Raw genomic sequence first — 22,574 nt, 5'->3', positions numbered from 1 at the left:
AACAGTGGTTAAAAGCCTGAAAATTTGTCCTGATATAGTATTGAATTATCATAATTCAGCATTCAGGCTATTTGATCACTTAACTTATAAACTGAAAACTGTTAATAGAACAAAATGTTTACTAAACAAGTTTTTCTCTGTCTCCTAACCTGATGAATGAATCTTCTACATGTTAGATAATGTCTAAAGTAAAACATGAAACCAAGAAAATTTGTGGAAGTATCGTTACTACTTAGTTGCCGAAATCTCCTACCTTAACCTTTTTAATTAGTTAATCTAGTAAATAAAACATTAACAAACACTTAAAATAGAGGCATAAATATTTTCTAATATTTATGAACAAAAATTTGTTAGATGCAATAAAACCTATATTTAAAACAAGACCTGCCACCAGAGGGGTGAAGATTCATATGGATATAGTAGTGATTTATTGAATTCCTTCAGTTTATATCTTTGGTCAATTAAGATACAAAACTAAAATTGTTAATAGAATAAACTTCACAATAAGTTAGTTATTAGTAAATTTGGTTTTTCTGACTATTATAAGAGTTTGGCACAAAAGTCAATAAGCTGGAGAAGAATTTGGAAATTACAATTTTGTTAGAAAGAGTAGAGTTTTGATAAAAATCTTTGTAATTAACATACTATACATATTCTACTATTCTAAGGAGAGATTTTTGTCTCAGATATTGATTTAAAACACAATTAAAATATCACTACAACTTTGATATTATAAAGAGATATTTTTATCAGAGATATTGATTTCAAGAGTAGAAATTAGTGATTTGTGGAAAAAGTATCCTTTTTTTTAATATATACATTAAAACTTAAGTTTCCAATTAAATTAATTTATTGCACAGTAATTATTTAAAGAAATACTACTATTTTAATTACTATGTTCAGAGACAAAAGAAAAATATGTAAAACAGTATCAGAATCAAATAATTTAGAGATGAACACCAGTGAAAGACAATTATCTGTCATAACAGAATCCAAACTTTGAATTTTACATTCTATTTAAACACAGTTGAACACATTTGCTTATATGAAAATAAGTCATAATACCAAGTATAAGAAAATTCCTATAAAAGTAAGGGTTAAACAGTAAGTTACTAATTCCTTATCCAACGTTTGTTTTAGCTTCAAGTTTATATTTACCATTAATGCTAAAGTCCAAGTATCTTAAGTCACATTACAACATAGAAAATTAAGCCTAAGACATTAAATATTTAACACGTTATGGAGTTGTTTTACAATAACGTAAAAACTAAATAACTCACCCAGTTCCCACTTTTCTCTATATCATTTCTAAAAGGCATTTCGTAAAGAATACGTACGATACAGGCACAATGCTCTCTGAATATTTTGACACAAAATATGACACAGCCAGAAACATTATTATTAAAGAAATGTAACTGGAGTTTCACCTATAGTTTAAAATACATTAACAATATTTACATAAGCCATGATAGGTAACGTCTGTAAATTAAACCTTTGTTTTCTACACAGAGTCTATTAGAAAGAGTAGAAATCACAGTCTCAACACTCAAGTCTAAGATATGTTTGGAGAACGAACAGTATGGAGAAACCTCTGCAATAAAAGATCTCTTCATAAACAGACAATAGCTTAATAAGTGCTTAAAAAAGCTAGATTTATACTCAAAAATCTCTTGGTTCTTATTCGATCCAGTGAAAACATTCTTTAATTCCTTCTTTCCTCTCAAAGGCTAACCTAAAGACAACACATGTTGTTGTGTTCTTCATCAACATCCAATATTTTTAAGTACACCATAAATAATCATCTATCTCTTAGGCTTTATCTAAAAACGACAACACAACACGCTAAAATCCCTAAAGTTGGGTCACATAAAGAAGCACCAGTTGCTGCATGAACAACAACCCAACAACAAAAAAATTGGCAACACATGGGAGGGAGGCTCGTCCACACTGCTTGATCTTAGGATCCTAGAACAAGACAGAAATTATTCAAAATAAGAAACAGATGATTTCCTGAACTTAAACATTACAAGAACTTTGATGTACCTTAAAACTAAATCGTTAATACATGATTGCATCCAATTAAACTTATCAAATATCGTTTTACAAAACTTTGTTTACAGATATTGGAATTGACAAGATAATAATTTTGCTTTTTATTTTACTTTTATTGAGTTGTCATTTTTTCTCTCTTGAGATGTCTCTTGGTGGAATATAGTTAAGCTTACGGATTTACATCCAGATTTAGTGAACAAAGTAGACAGACCAATGTGATTTATTCTAAAAACAAATTGTACGAGATCTTCATATTATGTGCTAAAAATTGTAAATATTGGTAAAATAAAATCAAGTATAAGCATTATGCTGGTTAGGGTTTTACTTCAAACAAATGTATTATATTTAAATAATGTATTTGATACTTGGTAAGATGTGAATCAAAATTCTTCTTTTGTTAAAAAATCGTATTAATCAGTGTTAGAGGATACAATTGAAATCATAAAACAAAATGTTTTAATCAGTGTTAAAGGTTAGAAATGAAATCATAAGACAAAAGATTTTTATCGATTTTAGAGGCTATGAGTGAAACCATAAAAGACAACAGCTTACGTCTGGGTGATAGTTTATACAATTTTCAGGACGACGACGATAAATGTTGTGTTTCATACGAAGACATCTGAGAGTTTCATTATGGATAACTTCTTGTGGCTCAAGCGTAGCTGAAACTGTGGGGCAATTACAACTGTTGTATACCACGAGGATAGCCAGGTTCGTGGACGAAACTTGTTGCACTAAAAAGTGCCTTCTGGTAGCAATCAATAAAAATACAAGGTATTTATACTTTAATACTAAAGCTGAAATAAAAGTATACATCTCCTAATAAGCAATTAAGCACAAGCAGTTGATATATAAAATTAATACTTGTCAGAACAATGTAATTAGATGATACAAGAGAATAAACATACAAACAGTAGTTGTTATGAAATGCAATTAAAATTAACTAATGAAAATCAGAATCAGGCTAATTTTATCAAAATTTGTTTATTGTTCACTTTTACCATACCAAGTAAAAACTGAAAACTCAACATTTTGGTTCCAGTAATCATTTACTTTAGAACCAACTATTTTTATAGTTAAATATCATCCGAGATGAAAAATCAACAGTAAAACCAGAGATATTAGGGTTAATCATAAAACAATAAGTGGCAACAATTATTCAGTATTCAAGAGTGATATCATTAAATTACATCTGTTATTTACTACACATTATCTCAGTGCTGATATCTGAAACACTTTCTGCCAGTATCAGTTTACCCGTCAGTATCAATGTTTGTAACACGTTTTGTATTAACGTTTACACACATTATTTAAATATCTCTGTTTGTCACACATTATACTAATACATATGTTTCCAAAACTATCAGGCAGTATCAATGTTTGCTACGCATTGTTTTCTATGATGATATTTCTCATATATTATGTTTGTATAGATATTTATCACAAATTTTTTGAACCTTCACTTTAAGAATTATTGCTTAAGTTCTCACTTTTCGCATCCAGACGTATAGCATCCTGGAAGCTCAGCTTCAATTGGAGTTTCCCCATTTCTGGGTATCATTTCGTACAGGTCGAACTCCTTGTCACAAGGCCTTGGGCGAGTCTTGTTAGGGACAAACTTGTTGTTCATGTTATAATCATATTCATAGTAGTAATCTGTTTAAATTACATTATTTGTTTAGTTGTAGCATTTCACAAAACTATATTTTGCTGGTTATTTAGATTAAAAAAATGAATGGACTATGATAATCAAAATAGGAGAAAACAGGGTAACAAAACATTACATACAGATACAATAATAAACTAAAGTGTTAGCCTAAACATATGAAGGTCCCAGTTAACAAGATATGAGAAAACAGGGTAACAAAACATTACATACAGATACAATAATAAACTAAAGTATTAGCCTAAACATATGAAGGTTCCAGTTAACAAGATATGAGAAAGCAGGGTAACAAAACATTACATACAGACACAATCATAAACTAAAGTGTTAACTTAAACACATGAATATCTTGGATATTTCCTAAAGACCATGTGCAGTTAATGTTGTTAAATACAACAATATGTAGAGATATACAGATAATAAAAACATAAAAAAACAAATAAATCTAATCACAGCTAATGCTTCACTTATGTTTTCAGTTTATAGTCTGCATTTACTCAATATAATATTATTTGTTTTGAAATCAGTGTTAGCTAATATTACTTTTGCATTTCTAATATTATTGATTTTGTTTAAGTTTCAAACTTTTTTTTTCTTAATTTTTACTTGTTCGGGCACCAAGATATTCGTACCTGAGGCTGACACCAAATCCTGGCTCCACCAGTTGTATAAGTTTAACTCTAAGAACAGACTGAAACAGAATACCATCTCTTACATTACAGTGTATAATATTAAATAACATTGTTACAGCATTAGAACAGCAAAATACAGTGATGTGGTACCTTCTATTTCATATGATAAACACCAAAAAACATCTATAATCTGTTGATAATGGAAGTGAATGTGTATCAATGAACACAAGATAAACATGTACCTGTTAATCTGTTTCACACAGGAATATCAAACTACGTCTACTTTACAAAACAGTGAGGTGAATGTGTATATACCCCACACAATACAAGGATGTCAATGTTTATTAATTTCACACAACACAGATGTAACAGATTTAAAATTATTTTAATATCTACATTCGTTTGAGTTTAATGCATGAAACGTATATTGTTAAATGTGTATTGCGCAAGTCCTGCCTTTCTCTAAATTTGTAGAAGATTCTCGAACATAAGAATCAACAATGCATGACGTATATAAAATACTAATGATTGTCAGTATTGTTGGATCAAGTGAACGTTCGAGGATTTCGCCTTAAAGTATATAAAATGACGTGCCGAGAGTCATGTATATATTGTTAGTCAGATACAGTTAGTATACTATAAATCTCGGAAGTTATAATTGTTATTAAACATTTGGATTTTGAACACTACAAACCATTCAACTTCAGAGAATTAATTTCTGACATTAGTATGTCTATAAAAACATTAGATATTTTCATTGGGAAAGAAACTCATGTGAAGAATAAAGTTAGCTAGCACTCTCATCAAGTGAAGTGTACCTGTATATCAACATAAAAGTAATTTGCTCATCATGGATCTGGACCATCATTAAAATATTCAGTTCTAGACCAGATAGAAAACTCGGTATAGTTTGTAAGTCTGTAAAACTTTTGTATGTAAATCATTATTATTAATAACTATTTGTAATGATGTTATTGTGAATTGTGTTGTTGTTTGTCTATTAAAATATATTTGTGTTAAAAAAGAAAATTGTGTGAATCAACCTTGTGGCAAATATCATAAATATGATAAATATCAAGATTCAGCTTATAAAATGAAATTAAAATTTCTGGTTATTTAAAATCATAATAAGTAACAAAATAAATTGGAGCTCATCTGAGATAAATTATGATATGTAACACAGGGAATTTAATGTCTATCAGTTTCATAAAAGATAAAGAAATGAAGGTTTTAATAGTTTTACACAAGATACATTTACCTATTTCATAACAGATAAGGATGTGAATGTTTATTTCTAACCCAAAATATGACAACTTACAGCAACGCCTTGCCCCACAGCCAAACCATGAGAGAGTATACATTGTTGAAGATCTAAAATAAGAATTGAACAATGAGGAATAATCCATAATTTTATGGTATAAATCAAAAGATAGATGAAGCATAAGAATATTTATCTAGAAATATAAATCAAGCAAAATCTTTTCTCAAACTGTCAAACAATCACTTTGTGTACACTTAATTTGTCTATATATCAAGCTGTGTGATTAACAGTTTATCAGTAACTCACGTGTGTGGGTAGAGATGCTGGTCCAGAAGGAATCTTGACATCCAAGCATATGGCTTGGTAATCAAAGATGTGAACTCTGAGAAAGACAAAATATAAGAATCATTAAAGTCAGGTATCGAAAAACTGTACAAACAATCTATTAATTATCTTATAATCTATCAAGACTCAGCAGAATTCACTAGTAACAAACAATGTACAAACAACAGTTATAATATATTCTTTGATAGATTATTTAGGCAGAGTATTCATGAGGAAACTTTGTAGAATGGACATCAATTGCCTGTTGGGGAGACACAAATGTGGAGGATGATGTTTCTAAAGTCTTCTGCCTTTTGTCTTCAGGTCAGTGCGTGTGTGTGTGTAGGTGTTGTCATTCTTTTATAGTGTCCTGGTGGATCGTGGCTAGTGTGTTATGATTAGTTGGATTATCACTATTCCTGACTGGAGGAGAGACTTCCTGTATATTCAACCAATGGCAGCCACAGGTTACTCACCTCTAATCTGGAATCTCTGTTTAGTGAAGGTTTAATAGTGTTAATATAAAATGGTTATTTCGTTTTTCTTGTCTTCCAGAATTTGTCTGTGTCGATGTTTCTAGTTTCTCCCAGTTTATTCTGTGTCCAGTTGACGTGGTGTGCTCTGTAATGGCTGAATTTTGTGTTTTCATGAGTCTTGTACTATCTTTATGTTCTTTTATTCTTGTTGTGAGTTTTCTTCCCGTTTCTCCAATGTATGTATCGTTGCAAGAACAGGGAATTTGATAGATGACGTTTTTGAGATTCTCCTTGGTAGGTCGCTATTTGTTTATTACCAGAATGAATCTTAAGTTATTGTAGGATTTCCAACAGACTTCTATGTTGAATTTCTTGGCTATGCGTGTGAGTTTTTCACTGAAATGTTGTAGATATGGCAGGTAAATGGTGGTAGTGGTGGTAACTTTCTCATCTTTTCTTTCAGTCGTGGTCTTCTTCAAGGAGTTTGTGATGAAGGAGGTGGTGTAACCATTCTGTTAAAACTCTCTACGATCTTTTGGTGTTCTGCTTCAATGGATGCTGTATTGCAAATGTTTTCTGCTCTCTTGTTTAGGCATTGGATTATACCACGTTTTATCGAGATTGGATGATAGGACTGGAAGTGTAGGTATCTGTTTATGTGGGTGGGTTTTCTGTATACAGTTGTGGTTATTTGTCTTGCTTGTTTGCTGATGAGTATGTCAAGAAATGATACTGTTTTGTTCCTCTATTTCCATAATGAAGTGGATTCTTTTGTCTACGGAACTGAGATGTTTTAAGAAGGCTGGTAAGTTTTCATGACCGCGGGGTCAAATAACGAAGGTATCGTTGATATAACGTCTGTAGGAGACCACGACAGAAAGAAAAGATGAGAAAGTAACCACCATATACCTACCATACCTACAACATTTCAGTAAAAAACTCAAATGCATAGCTAAAAAATCCAACATAGAAGTCTGGTGGAAATCTTATAATGCCTTAAGGTCCATTATGATAAAAAACAAACAATGACATACCCAAAAGAATCTCAAAAACGTCATCTATGAAATTCTGTGTTCCTGCAACGACACGTACATCGGTTAAACAGGAAGAAAACTTGCAATAAGAATAAAAGAACATAAAGATAGTACAAGACTCATGAGAACACAAAATTCAGCCATTGCAGAGCACGCCACGTCAACTGGACACAGAATAAACTGGGAGAAAACTACAATAATCGAGACAGACAAATTCTGGAAGACAAGAATAAAAAATCATTTTATATTAACACTATTAAACCTTCACCTAACAGAGATTCCAGATCAGAGGTGAGTAACCTGTGGCTGCCATTGGTTGAATCTACAGGAAATCTCTCCTCCAATCAGAAACAGTGATATCCAACCAATCATAACACACTCTCTACAAACCACCAGGACACTATAAAAGAATGACAACACCTACACACACTGACCTGAAGATGAAAGGAGAAAGAGTTTAAGTAACATCATCCTTGACACTTGTATCCCCACAACAGGCATTTGCCTTCCATTCTACAAAGTTTCTTCAGTTATAATATATCTAGACACAGCCAGATTTACTAGTAACAAAACAATGTTCAAACAACAGTTGATAATCTATTTAGACACAATCAAATTCACTAGTAACAAAACAACATGAAAACAGCAGTTATAATCTGTTTAGACACAGCCAGATTCACCAGCAACAAAACATTATACAGACAACAGTTATAATCTAGTTGGATCTAAATTAATATCTTAAGCAAATGAAAAATTAAATGGGTATTCATATGAAAACATATCAGTGAAGTCACTCTATTCAGCACCCGTGGATTTATTATGTAATTGAACTGTTAAAATTAATGTTGGAAAACCATCATCTACACTAAATGGAAAGTAATCAGACAAGAGTTGTGTGCTTTGAACATGACAGCCCAATGACAGAGCCTTTTATGATGAAATTTATACTGCAGGACTGATGTTAAGATAAGCGGTCATTAGACAAAGCATGGTTGGACATGTCGATTGGTGAAGGTAGCGACTTGTTGAGATTCCAAAGTTGTTTTAGTATAATGTACTCAACCTTTGTAAATCATGCTGTTCACTAATACTTCTCCAACCAACTAGTAGATCAGATTCAACTTAGTCTCAGACATTTGACTCTTTGGCGTATCTTGTTGAAAATTAATATAATTCCCTGAATAAAAGGAATATCTCCTAATAAATTTCAGTTTGCACTGAAGTTTATTAGGAGACATTATTGAACAAAGTTTAGGATAGCAGATCCTACTATATTTATTGAATGGTTTTTCATCTAAACATGTTTCATTTTTCAGCTAGTAAATAAATTTCTTACTTTAGATTTTATACAAAATCAGAATTAAAGATTTTTGTGAGAGAATAGTTCTTACCTTCTGTACACTTTATGATTAATCATAGCTTCAAAAACTGTGGCGTCTATCTCCCCAAAAAACCTCCCAGTCTATAAAACAGGGGAAAATACCGATATAAAAATTCAAGAATAGAAGGTCACTAGTATTTTGTCTCTAAGTATTTAAGTAGAAATATCAATCTACCTGTTTATTAGTTGTGGAACACCCTGACACTGGATCGTACTAACTGCTAATTTCCCCATTTACATTATCATTATTTCCACAGAGACTTTCATGTTCCAGCTACACTTGTTGTATAATTGCATTTATCTTGACTAAATGTTTACGTTGTAAGATCAGAAGTTATGGATAAAATGTTGGTCTAAAGCAGGATTTAAAATATATTAAACGACGCCGATAAAGTGTGTTGTCAAAATTCATAGCCTTGGTTTTCTCAATACTTGTTGATGGTAAAAAATGGATAATTCTTAATAATACATTAAGATTAAATTACTATCTATCCTGAGTGCAATAATAATAGGCTCGAATGTAACACAGTTATCAAACTACAATATTGTATGTGTCACATGTGTATATCAGATATGTTAATGTAATATGTTTATTTAACTAGTATAATAATGTTATACATAACAGGTGTATTTATCTATTACTGTAAAGATGTACCTAACACATGTATTTAACCACTACAATGTAATAAATTATAACACGTATACTGCTGGCCAAAATCTTAATGCCAATGAACATAAAGAAAAAAATATGCATTTTGAGTTGTTAGACTCAACCACATATTTGAGTACAACTTCAAAAGATGAAAATAAGAAAAGGAAAAATAAAAATAAAACAGGGAAAATGTGAATGCTATGAAATTAGCCTAAATACTAGCTGGTCAAAAGTTTAAGACCATACCAAAAAGAAGTCCTAAACAGGGTAGGAAATGCCCAACAAGAGGTCTCAGTAGTGTGTTGCATGGCCGTCATTGCGAATAACTGCAAATATTCACTTTGCTATGGTCAATATAAGTGTTTGCAGAAGGCTGGCTGGAATGTTGTTCCAAGTGGTGAAGATGGCTTCACAATTATCATGCACTGTTTGGAATTGACGTCCATTTCTATAGACTTCCCTTGCCATCCACCCTAAAACATTTTCAATGGGGTTGAGTTTGGGCAAACACGCTGGATGATCCAAAAAAATCGTGTTATTCACCATGAAGAAGTCCTTTGTCCCGCGGGCATTGTGGATTGCAGCATTGTCCTTCTGAAAGATCCAGTTATTTACACACAAGCGAGGGCCTTCAGTCAATAAGGATGATCTCTCCAACATGCCAATGTAGCCAGCTGCTGTTTGATGCCCCTGTATAACCTGAAGCTCCATTGTTCCATGGAAGAAGAAAGCACCCCAGATCATGATGGAACCTCCTCCACTGTGTCGTGTATAAAATGTCTTCGGTGGGATATCCTTATCGTGCCAGTAACGCTGGAAGCGATCTGGACCATCCAGGTTAATTTTTTTTTTTCATCAGAGAAAAGAATCTTTTTCCGCTTTTCTACGTCCCATGTTTGGTGCTTCTCAGCAAAGTTTAACTGAGCTGTTTTGTGGTGTGGAAGGGGGTGTGGCCTTTGGAGACATTTATGGTGTTTAAAGCCTTTCTCTCGTAGATGCCGTCTTATTGTTCTTGAGCTGCATTCTGTGTCCGTAAGGGCCTTAATCTGGTTCAATGATTGGCTGGTGTATTGCTGGAAAACCCGTCGCATCCTCCTGCTTAACACAGGGGGAAATTTTCTTGGGTCGATCACTTGAAATTCTTGTTCCATTTCTCCTCAGGGTCTTTTAAGAAATTTGCAAGAACAGTTTTATTACATCCAATTTCACCAGTGATGGCACGATGAGAGAGACCTTGCTTTTGCAGCTCAACAATTCTGCCACGTTCAAACTCTGTCAACTTTTTAGACTTTGCCATGTTTTTACCCAATGTAACACAGAAGATGTCAGTGGGAGATGCTGACAACGCTAATGCTTGAACAAAATGACTAAATTTTGTTATATGTTTATCGATTAACGCTTCGTTTCTGTATGGTCTTAAATTTTTGACCATCGAAAATTTAGGCTAATTTCATTGTGTTCACATTTTCCCTATTAAATGCTAAAATGTTTTAATTTTTATTTTCCCTTTTCTTATTTTCATTTTTCAAAGCTCTACTCAAATAAGTGGTTGAGTGTAACAACGCGAAATGCATATTTTTTCTTTATGTTCATTCGCCTCAAGATTTTGGCCAGCAGTGTATCTACAAGTTCGAGACACTTTTAACCATTATAGACATTGTGGATCATACACGTTGTGAACTGATACAGTACTCACGTCTGAATGATCTTCTGACACTATAACAAAACCATTGTTGTCCAACAAGTAACAGTCTATTTTCTGTGAAACGATTAAAAAATTCTCTGAGTGATTCTAGATAACCCGTGTTTTTAAAAACAGGGAGAAAATATCAAAAATTAGTAAATAGAAAAACTATATTAATTACACTTGACTTCATCTACTACTTTTCACTACGATTTCAACAAAATGTTTCTCTGCAGGTCCACTACTTTACTGCTAGCCTGAAACAGTCTCACTGAGAGAAAATAACTTTGTGTTTCATTGACTTTTCTCAAGAAATTATTCCAAACTGTTCATCATACACAGCAAGGAAATAAACATTATCTACGTGATTTTACTTAGTTTTAACCCTAAGCCTAAACAGTTACCAAATAAGATACTACACGTGAAATATTTTAGTAAGTGACTGCTTCTCTTTCATAAAAGTATAACAATTTATGTCCAGAATATTCTATAACATTTTTATTCAGAATTAAAGGTTACAGAGAATAACGGACAAATATTAAGATTTTAAAAGTATAATCGATTATTTTTTGTAGAACATTTTTCTACCCAGCTACTGATAAGGTTATTTTACTTAAAATGACGTCATCATCATGAGTCCTTTGTTTTCATAGTTTTAAACTTGCGAACGAGGATCTATTATATTATGGCTTGAACTGACAATATTATCACGTGTCTTATTTTAAAATTTTAAGTGGTTGTACTTTACTTAATCGTCACGTGAAACACGTCATACTTTTTAAATCTCACAAAAGATCAAAACTATATAAACATGGGATATGAGATTTGATTTAGCTCAATAAATAAAAGTTTCCAGAAATTTTAAAAAATTTCAAACTTCAGTAAAGAAAAATGTACATCAATATATATGATATGTCCAGTTCCGAAGAAGCCTTTCGTAAATACCAACGTTCGTAAAACTAAAGTAATGAGATTATCAGAAAGCAGAGAAACTGTGACTCGACTTACCTCATCTTTACATTTATAAAGGCACTTGTCGTTGCACTAGAAATAAAAAATACTTTTATTATTACGTGTTATCTGAACATGCAACTAGTTGTAGATGGTTACATAATAAGGGTAACCAACAATACGATAGGGAAACAGTACTCCAGATAATTTTTGCCACAATCAGTACCATACTGATAAAATTTTACTCTTGAGTATCTTCAGTATCATGTTTGTATTCTGGTTTACGCAACGACTGAATCATTTATAATGTAAAAGATGCAACGAGTCAGTATTACCTTATTGTGTAAATTCAGGTTAAGAAGTTAGCACACATGATCACCTACAAAAGTTCTAATATTTTCAAAATGAGACCTAAAACTCGAGCGCTTTCGAATAGTTGACTACTCTTCTTCAAATGAGTAAAGGGTTATGTTTAATGAGTCTGATGAATTATATAGGCTCAGATATCAATGTCAAGTTAACCAGATGTTTTATATCAGTTCGCCTTGAGAACTCGTCAATCTTAAACTACAGTTTTTGTGTGAGAAAGGGGTGGTTTTGTTTGGTTTGAAATTTGCGCAAAGCTACACGAGGGCTACCTGCGCTAGCTGTCCCTAATTTAGCAGTGTAAGACTAGAGGGAAGGCAGCTGTTCATCACCACTCACTGCAAACTCTTGGGCTACTCTTTTACCAACGAATAGTGGAATTGACCGTAATATTATAACGTCCCCACGGCTGAAAGGGCGAGCATGTTTGGTGCGACGGTGATTCGAACCCATGACCCTCAGATTACGAGTCGAGTGCCTCAACCACCTGGCCATGCCAGGCCACTGGCCTTATGAAAGTCACAATAAGAAACGCACACAACTCACACGTGGATTCATGTTTCATTTTCTTACTTCTCTACTTGCACGATTCTGAAAGTCTCCCCCCTTCCTCTTCTGTTAATAGCATTGTTCCACGTTTAATTGCAGTGCAATGGTATACAGTTAAATTTCTGGGCCTAACGTTACAATTCTATTTAAATAGTTTTATTACAAAGTATCTGAGTTTTGTAGTAAGCCTATTTCGTACAAAACAAGGTTCTTTCACAATAAATGCTTGGTACATAAAGACTTAGCTACTTGACACAATTTAGATGTGCTAGGGCACTGGTCACTTACAGTTTAATAACTCTGTTACATGAATATCTAATACGCCTTTGATTTCTAGGTCCTTCATTTCGAACCAAATCATTCTGCTAAACATGGACGTCAATTCAGTTCCATTGCTCTTCTCAACATTATCTGAAATTGAGGCGAATTTACTGGTTTCATAAAAAAAATCTCTGAAATCGATAATATCTTCACTTGTTCATCAAAATAGGGGGCTAAAGTATGTGTTTGTCTGCATTTCTAAAGATAAAACATGGAATGTTCTAGAGATAATGCAAATAAAATACGACAGATTTAAAATGAAAATAAATATAAGTGAACCCTATTATGAAGATGAAGCTTCTCACAAAATAACTTATTTAAACATCTTTTTTTTTTTTTTTACACAACGTACTCATATGCGTACAAAGAGGATATGGGGGATTGCACCACAGCTACCAATACATACAGTCATTCCAACGAATTTTTAATTTTAACGGACAAAATTAGAAACAGAAAATATGGTTATTTTGGAAATTTTAACCTTCATTCGGGAAAACTCGTAGCAGAAATTTCGACAATAGGAGTAAGTATTCAGTTTACATTCGGGCTAAATTAACAGCTTAAAATATATCTCTTTGGACAAATTTTATTCATCGACGAAATTAACAGATATCTGATATTGTTTATCACCTTACGTGCAAGGTTCAGTAGACTAGGCTAGAACCAACGTTCATATTTGTTGGCTCTTTACTCATTTTCGCACATTAATACGTCCAGAACTTTCGAAAATCTAAAAATTTCTGATCAACTTTTTCATGGTTGGTTACCGGAAGCTTAGTAATAGCGAATATTTAGAAGATTATACAAACTTGAGGAATGTAAATAATCAATTCACTTTACTTCCAAATTACCTTGAAACTAAATAAACACAAATGGAAATACAAAATAGCTTCCTAAAAGTAAAGCAAAAAACATATCAACTCATAAGATTAACCGAAGAAGTAACACACGGTTAAAAAAAAAGTGTTCAATTGCATGCTTCCTAGATGTTGAGAAACATTCGATAAGTGTATGGTATAACGGGACTCAGATACAAAATGTCGAACTTGGGACTCTGACAGAAATTATTCGCCGGGTTTCTAACTTACTGGACGATTGGAACATCAGAGTAAATGTTGAGAGCATCTACTCCAAATGTTGCACACTGGAGGCGAGTGCTCCTCAAGAAGTACATATCTCTACACTGTTTATAGTGTATGTTAGTGATATACCTCTCAAAGACCCAAACCACACTTTTTGTCAGAGTTCTCAGATAATGTTACAGTCTGAAAGAGTGCCCCAAACACAGCAACAGTCACATACAATATACAACCACTAATAAACGAAATAGAATTGTACTGGCATAAGTGGAGAATTAAAATTAATGCACATAAAAAACAAGTCATATTATTTACAAATTCGTACAAAACAAGAAAATTAATATCTCAGTTATATCTAGACGGGTTTCTCTTACAGGTAGCAACATCAGCAAAACTCTTAGGGATTACATTAGCCTTGAAATTAAACTGGATATCACACATTAATAACATTAAAAATAGCGAGTTACTTTAGGAGATTGATTGGCAACAAACAAGAAGCTTCACCAGGAAACACAGTAAAACTATACAGAAGATACAAGATCAGTCGTAGAACATGTCTGTACAACATGGATAAATGTACCAAAAACACATATCAACAAAATACGGCAAATACTAAACTGTATTTTAATAAAAGTATTTAGAATATATTACATACCCAGCCTCTACTTCTTGACTCTGAATAACATCAAACTTCAACTTTCAAAACCAAAAGGCCCGGAATGGCCAGGTTGGTTAAGGTGTTGGACTCGTAATCGGAGGGTCGCACCAAATATGTTCGCCCTTTCAGCTGTGGGGGGTGTTATAATGTGACGGTCAATCCCACTATTCGTTGGTAAAAGAGTAGCCCAAGAGTTGGCAGTGAGTGGTGATGACTAGCTGCTTTCCCTCTAGCCTTACGCTGCTAAATTAGGGACGACTAGCACAGATAGCCCTCGAGTAGCTTTGTGTGAAATTCAAAAAACAAACAAAAACCAAAACATCATTCTCATATCCAGGTTAATCAACGGCTGATGCGAATCATTTCCTATTGTGTGATGGCGAATCTGAACCTTAATGTGGCCATTAAATTTGGTATAAATCCGATCACACTTACAGAACTATTAACCCTAAATTGTAAAAAATGATCTATCTTCTTCCCATGATAAAAAACGCTGCAATGTGATTCAGAATCCGGATTCAAATCCAGACAAAATGGAAAGAACCATTCTACACTGACTTCTCATTGGAATCTAATTACAATATTCCTCCTTCCCACCTGAGGTGAGTGTAATAAAAATGTATCTTTTAATATCTGGAGCACTGGGGAACTAGGATATTCCATACATGGTAAGAAAGGAATTTTCTTACCAGATTAGACCCAAATATCCAATAAAAACTTAGATAAAACTTTATATAAAAATGTTGTGTTCAAATTATTGGCAGTAAAACTTGATAAAATAATATTATGTTCAAATTACTCGCAATCAACTTTAATACAATAAAATTTTAATGCGAAACAAATATTAACGGTTTCGTCGAATACTTTCAATACGATAATTAAAACAACAACAAAAGCTCGATATCAGTATTCTTATCCAATATTTTCATACAATTAAAACAACAACAAAATCCATATATTGGTATTTTTGCCAAATATCTTCATACAACAACGAAAACAACAAAACCCAGATATTAGTAGTTTCGTTGAATATTTTTATACAACAATGAATACAACAAAAAAAAACAAAGATTACTATTTTTGTAATATATTCATACAACAATGCAGAAAACAATAACCCAGAGATTAGTATTTTGTCGAATATTTTCTTACAAGAAAGGTATCAATAATAAAACATAGAGGTCAGTAGTGTTGTCGAATATTTAGCTATTTAACACTTAAGTTTAAATGTTAACACAAACGTTGTGAGAAACTAAAGGTTCTATATTTAGGATGAGATATATCTAGAAAGTTAATTTAGTTATTTATTTAAATCCTAGAACAAACCACAATAACGTTATCTTATGGAAAGATATGTTTCATCAATTATTTTGTTCAAAGTATAAATCCAAACGAGCCATGTGATAAGAATGATGAGTGTTTCTTGTTTGTTTTAGAATTTCACGCAATGCTACACGAGGGCTAACTGCGCTAGACGTCCCTAATTTTGAAGTGTAAGACTAGAGGGAAGGCAGCTAGTCATCACTTCTCACCGTCAACTCTTGAGATACTCTTTTACCCACGAATAATGGGATTGACTGTAACATTATAACGCCTTCACTAGGCCATGCCAGACCAGTGTTTCTTGAAGTATGAGCTGCTCATACAATACATCCTAACTTATTGTATTAAGATTCATTAGTTTGAAATTTTCCAAGGTTTTGGGCTAGATTTTCCATGTATTTATATTCCTAACAATACATGCTTTCAAATACCAGAAAGTTTTAATTTTGCTAAAATTTGACGTTATTAACCTTACATATTTTGGCCATAGTTTGTTCTCTGATGTTTAATCTTGTCTGAATTGGACAAGTTGACGACACTACATTCCTCGCCATGGTTTGCAGATCAAAAGCGTAAACTTGTCATAACATAATTCTCTGTCACGGTTTGAAACCAAAGGGTTTGCATCATTAAAACATGTATTTTACCTCTTCAGTATTGTTGAAGAATCGATCCACAAATGCTGAATGTCTCATTTGTAGCCCCACGACTGCAGCTGGAGTAGCTTTCTCTAGACCTCTCTTCAGAAAGACTGCTCGACTTCCAGTTATTAAACTGTTATTCTTGGTGCCTATAGACGAAAACATAATATAGTAACAATACAGCTGATTTGAAAAAACAATACATTGAACAAACCAATTAGGTAATATTGTAAAAACAGTTACAATAGATCATACGTGAAATAACAATACATTAGAAAGAAATAAATATTATAAAAATATAGTGACAATATAGTAGTCGTGAAATAACAACACCTTAGATACACCAATCAGATGATATTCTAAAAACAGTAACAACAGAACATACGAGAAATAACAATACACTTGATGCACCAACTAGATAATAGTGTAAAAATAGTCACAACATAGCAGACGTGAAATAACAATATATTAAATATACCAATTATGTAATATTGTAAATATAATACCAATATAACAGACGTGAAATAACAATACATTAGAGATACCAATTAGATAACATTGTAAACATAGTGACAATACAGAAGACGTTAATTAAAATACATTAGATGTACCAATTAGATAATATTGTAAAAAAATAGTAACAATACAACAGACGCAAAATAAAAATGCAGAAGAGATATCAAATACATAATATTGTAAAAAAATGATAATACAATAGACGTGAAATAACAATACATCAGATGTACCAATTAGGTAATATTGTAAAAACAGTGACAATACCTAGAAACTGTGGAGGTATATAATAACAAATAACTACTACACAGACGAAGAAAAGTTATAAAATATTTCTTACTATTAAGGAATAGTATTCCTGAATACTTGTGTTAGTTAATCCTGTAATAAACCATTGTGTGTTAATCATATCACACTCTTCTGTAATTTTCTGTAATGTAATATCCCATGTGTCAGACATTTCTTTATCACACATTCCCGTGATATTCTATCCTGTAACACAGCCTCCTGTGTCAGTCAATACTGTATTACACCTTCCTGTGTTAGTCTATCCTGTAACTCACCCTCCTGTGTTACTGACTACTGTGTCACACCTTTCTGTGTTAGTCTGCCTCGTGTTCAGTCACTCTTATAAGTCACCATTCAACATTAGTCAACCCCGTGAGGTACATGACTGTTGCATGCGTTGCCACCTTTAACTCATACTTAAAAGTTTACCTGACTCACTGATTATAATTATTTGGATTACAGAGTATTCTCCTTCGTGTGTTTAGATATTTAGTGGGTTATGGGGGCGGGAAGTTTACACTAACATGGTAAGAGATAGCTACTAAAGTTTTTCTCCATTTAGGTTCAGGATATGAGTACATAAGGTGAAAGTATTTGGAGTTGGTTGTTTGGTGTTTATTGGCACAAAGCAAACAGGTTATCTGTATGAAACAACCGGTAAAAAAATAAAAATAAAATCGTTATTAAATGTAAAAACGAATCAATGTAAAACTAAAAAAAACTTTATAAATAGCTGATACAAACGTAAACAGAGTTAAAAAGGCTAATGGCCTTTAAAAATTTAAAAACACTAGTAAGGTGGACAGTGTTACCATCGCCAATGACACTGTCGAACGTCAAGGGTGAACCCATGATAAAAATGTGTCTAAAATACTATCGTCGCTCTCGGTTGTAAGGACGACACGACAATGAAATGTGGGCTATTGTAACTTCAGTGTCACACAGACCACACATTGGTGCATCAGTCTCAGATAAAAGAAAACAATGAGTTAAAAACCTTTAACCAATGTGTAGCCAAGTTAGGACAACTTCCTTCTTCCAATCCATATGGAAGCAAGACGGCCATAGAGCAAAAGAAGGCTTGATCGGGAGTAGCTTGTTATCACGATACTCACTCCAAGTCGACTGCCAGCAGAATACAGGACCATAGACCATGTATGCAACAGGTATGGCAGTGATAGTGCTAAAGCAGAGAAACTTAGTTACGGGTGTCAGCGAGCTCGTTCCCGCAAATACTGACGTGGTCCGATATAGAAAACAAAACAAAACTAGATGGGAGTAGATGATAAAGAGAAATGGACCAATCACTTTTGAATATCAAAGAGAACAGGATAAGAACAAACGTGAAGAGATTCTAGAGTCAGTTTAAATAGTAGTACCGTTATTGTACTGCATACTTTCTACGTGATTCGGGGCAAGTGAAATAGCGTACAATTCGGCAGTGAACACAGTAACTGTAGAAAGGATTATGTGTGAAATCCCTGACCCAGAATAAAACATGGCAGAGCCCACAAAGTCACCTGATTTCGAACCGTCTGTATAAATGGGAATGGGAAGTTATTTGGCAAATAGAACACGGTACTTCCAATCGGCAGTATCTGCCTTAATCTGATGAGTCAAAGAAAGGTCACATTTGGGGATGGTGATAAGTCATTGTGGGATTGGCTGATCAGTGGAGACAGCAACATCATCTAAGGACAGACCTAATTCAGCCAACTGCAAAGAGAAACAGTAGCAAACTGGCTATTCTGAAAAAGCATGGCCCAATGAGGAAGAAAAACAGAACCCCAGCTGGAATGCTGTGCTAAGGACTGAAGTTTTGAAGCACACAGTAAAGACAGTTGCAAACGGCGGAAGTGTAGAGGAGATTCATGAGAAGACTCAGTGTAAAACTCTGGACTGGAGAAATGCCCCAGATGGTGAACAAGGTCCAACACATTCAAGGCCGAGGTCCTGGTAGAGCCATACACCAAAGACCCATTGTCCAATTTCGATCAATTGAGGGTATAATAAATCTTTAACATAGAATATCGATCTTCTTCCCAAGAGATGAAAGAGAGGACATGGAATATGTTCAGTGCTTTTGTACACTTGACACACAGCTGCTTGATGTGTGGAATGAAAGTCAGCTTACAGGTAAATATAAGCCCCAAGAACTTTGCTTCGAGAACCACAGGAAACATAGGGGAAAACCCCCGTTGGTGGTAGAAGTGCATGCAAATGGATTTGAAGCAAGGAAAAGTGAAACCGTTTGCTGTGGTCTACTTCAGTAAATGATTGAGGGCAGTCTGTAACTGCCACTCAATAAACCTCATGTTCGACGACTGACACGAGATGTGAAACTCATCAACATAGAGACTGTTTGCAACTGCAGGGGGAAGGTGTCCATTGATGGCATTAATCTTTATAATGAAATGTGTGACACTAAAGACACAGCCTTGAGGGAATCCAAGTTCCTGAAGGAAAGAATGGGAAATTATCAAACCCATACGGACTTGAAATTGCCTGTCCATTAAAAAAATGTTTAAAATGTCATCAGAACCCACAATTGGTTAGCGAGAGGAGGTTTTTGATTCGAGCTTTAACCATCCTCTCTAAGATGTTACAGAGATGGTTAGTCAAAGCAATTGGACGATAGTTTGAAGGAATCTTTGGATCTTTCCCAGGCTTAGAAAAAGGGAGGATAATAGCTTGGTGCCAAGCATCAGAAAAAAATATTCTCCTTCCAAATCTCATTAAAAATAACCAGAAGAATAGCAAGAGAGGCAAGAGAAAGATGGCACAGCATCTTGTAGTGAATATCATGAGGTCCGACTAATGTATTGCTAGAGCAATGAAAAGCAAGCTTCAGATCCATCAGTGTAAAGGAGCAATTAAACTCTATAGCTTACAGACAATGGCAGGATCAAGTTTCAAGAGAGCAGTGAAAGAAGACAGTTGGCCTGGTCCAATGTCTGCCAAAGGAAGTGGATCAAGTGGCATCGACCACGGCCACTCTCTCTCAAAACGATAGGAAAATGATCACTGCTCCGTGGGTCACTGTCAACCTTCCAAAAAAAGTGAAGGAGAGGACACAGAGAGATAAACAGCAGTAAAAGACTGACTAGGTGCATGAAAATAAGTATAAAAACAAGTATTGAAGAGAGGAATGCTGTGATCCGAGAACATATGCTCTATGGAGCGACTCCCCCCTCAATATCAGCATCTACCCAGAGGGGATTATGCCCATTAAAGTCCTCCAGATTAGAAAAGAAGACAGCAACTGTTCATTAAGAGTACCAAGGTCTAGTTGATCATAGATTTCTCCAGGAGACAGGTAGAGAAAACAGACAGTGATGGTACAATTCAAGGGAACACGTCCACCACACAACCTGTCATTGCGATATAAAGAAATTTGCCATGAGGTGACTATATTGGAAGGTTTCAAAAACGATTCCTGTAAGGAAAGACACACAGGATGATAAGAAACAATCAGTGCTTGGATGTCATCTAAATTAGAAAGGAAACCTCGACAGTTCCACTGTATCAATGTGGCCATTTTTATTTAAGTGAAGAAGAATTAGACGAAGATTTTTGTGAGATGTTGCAATTACTTGAGCAATACACAATTATTTGTTTTATGTAGTTTTATAATTAAGTATTACCAGTTCGACCTGGAGAGAGATTTGGAAAGAAATGTATTGTATAGGGTTGTGCTACGCATTAGCTACCCTCTTTGTTTGTATGTAAATTTAATTTTTTGTATTCTCTTTCGCATCAGTTTGTACATAGAAGGTTGCTTCAGAAATAAATTATCCTTTCTCTGGTATACAGGAGACATAAATCCACTATTTGGCAAATAGTTCTGTTCTCTTACAAGAAAGAGTCATGACTAGCTCGTGGTGCTTTGAAACAAATGGTTGCATTTTCTGCTGGCGAATTAGATAATGGCCAGAGTTTTTCATACCTGGCTTTATTAATGTTAGTATTTGAAACTAGAATTGCCTAGTTTCTGAATGAGAAACTTTCAATTACTTAATTTTACAAACTTTTGTTATTTTAAGCATCTCATTTACAGTTTAACTTTAAGTGCCTGACATTGTATATTTATATATTTGATGTACCTTACAGGAGCTCACTTTAGACTGGTTAGAGAAAAGTTTCTCTACCACAAATACTCGATTTTGTTTTGTCTATTGTGATTCTGATTTTGTTTTGTGAGATTGTGGTATCTGTAAAATACCCATTCTGAAGAACACTCACCTAGATCACTTAATCCTGTAAATAACTTACTTAGGCCAGTCAGTTTTGTAAATAATTTACCTAGATCAGTTAATCTGTAAATAACTCACCTAGATCAGTTAATCTGTAAATAACTAACCTAGATCAGTTAATCTGTAAATAACTTACCTAGGTCAGTCAATTTTGTAAATAACTTATTTAGGTCAGTTAATTTTGTAAATAAGTTATCTAGGTCAGCCAGTTTTGTAAATAAGTCATCTGGGTCAGTCAATTTTGTAAATAAGTCATCTGGGTCAGTCAATTTTGTAAATAAGTCGTCTGGGTCAGTCAATTTTGTAAATAAGTAATCTAGGTCAGTCAATTTCGTAAATAACTTATCTAGGTCAGTTAATTTTGTAAATATCTTATCTTGGTCAATCAATCATGTAAAACATCCATCTACTTCAGTCAGTCCAATAAATCATGTTCCAGCATCAGTAAGCCCTTTAAATCCAACAACTGT

General features: G+C 33.7%; 1 protein-coding gene across 1 annotated transcript in view; it reads right to left on the bottom strand.

Moving 5' to 3' along the window:
• Positions 1 to 1,291: 1,291 nt before the first annotated feature.
• LOC143234943 (voltage-dependent calcium channel subunit alpha-2/delta-3-like) overlaps positions 1,292 to 22,574 on the bottom strand; it is a 116,941-nt gene continuing 95,658 nt past the window's right edge. The window contains exons 31-40 of the mRNA XM_076472640.1: positions 17,057 to 17,199; positions 12,171 to 12,206; positions 11,175 to 11,237; positions 8,837 to 8,907; positions 5,918 to 5,993; positions 5,669 to 5,721; positions 4,351 to 4,409; positions 3,543 to 3,708; positions 2,605 to 2,800; positions 1,292 to 1,965 (exon numbers count right to left, since the gene is read on the bottom strand). Coding sequence (XP_076328755.1) covers positions 1,852 to 1,965; positions 2,605 to 2,800; positions 3,543 to 3,708; positions 4,351 to 4,409; positions 5,669 to 5,721; positions 5,918 to 5,993; positions 8,837 to 8,907; positions 11,175 to 11,237; positions 12,171 to 12,206; positions 17,057 to 17,199 — 977 coding nt within the window. The 3' untranslated portion in view covers positions 1,292 to 1,851. The remainder of the gene's footprint in view (positions 1,966 to 2,604; positions 2,801 to 3,542; positions 3,709 to 4,350; positions 4,410 to 5,668; positions 5,722 to 5,917; positions 5,994 to 8,836; positions 8,908 to 11,174; positions 11,238 to 12,170; positions 12,207 to 17,056; positions 17,200 to 22,574) is intronic.

The sequence above is a fragment of the Tachypleus tridentatus genome, chromosome 12, assembly GCF_004210375.1.
Source record: "Tachypleus tridentatus isolate NWPU-2018 chromosome 12, ASM421037v1, whole genome shotgun sequence".
NCBI classification, from domain to species: Eukaryota; Metazoa; Arthropoda; class Merostomata; order Xiphosura; family Limulidae; genus Tachypleus; species Tachypleus tridentatus.
This window is presented reverse-complemented; position numbering and strand designations above follow the sequence as displayed.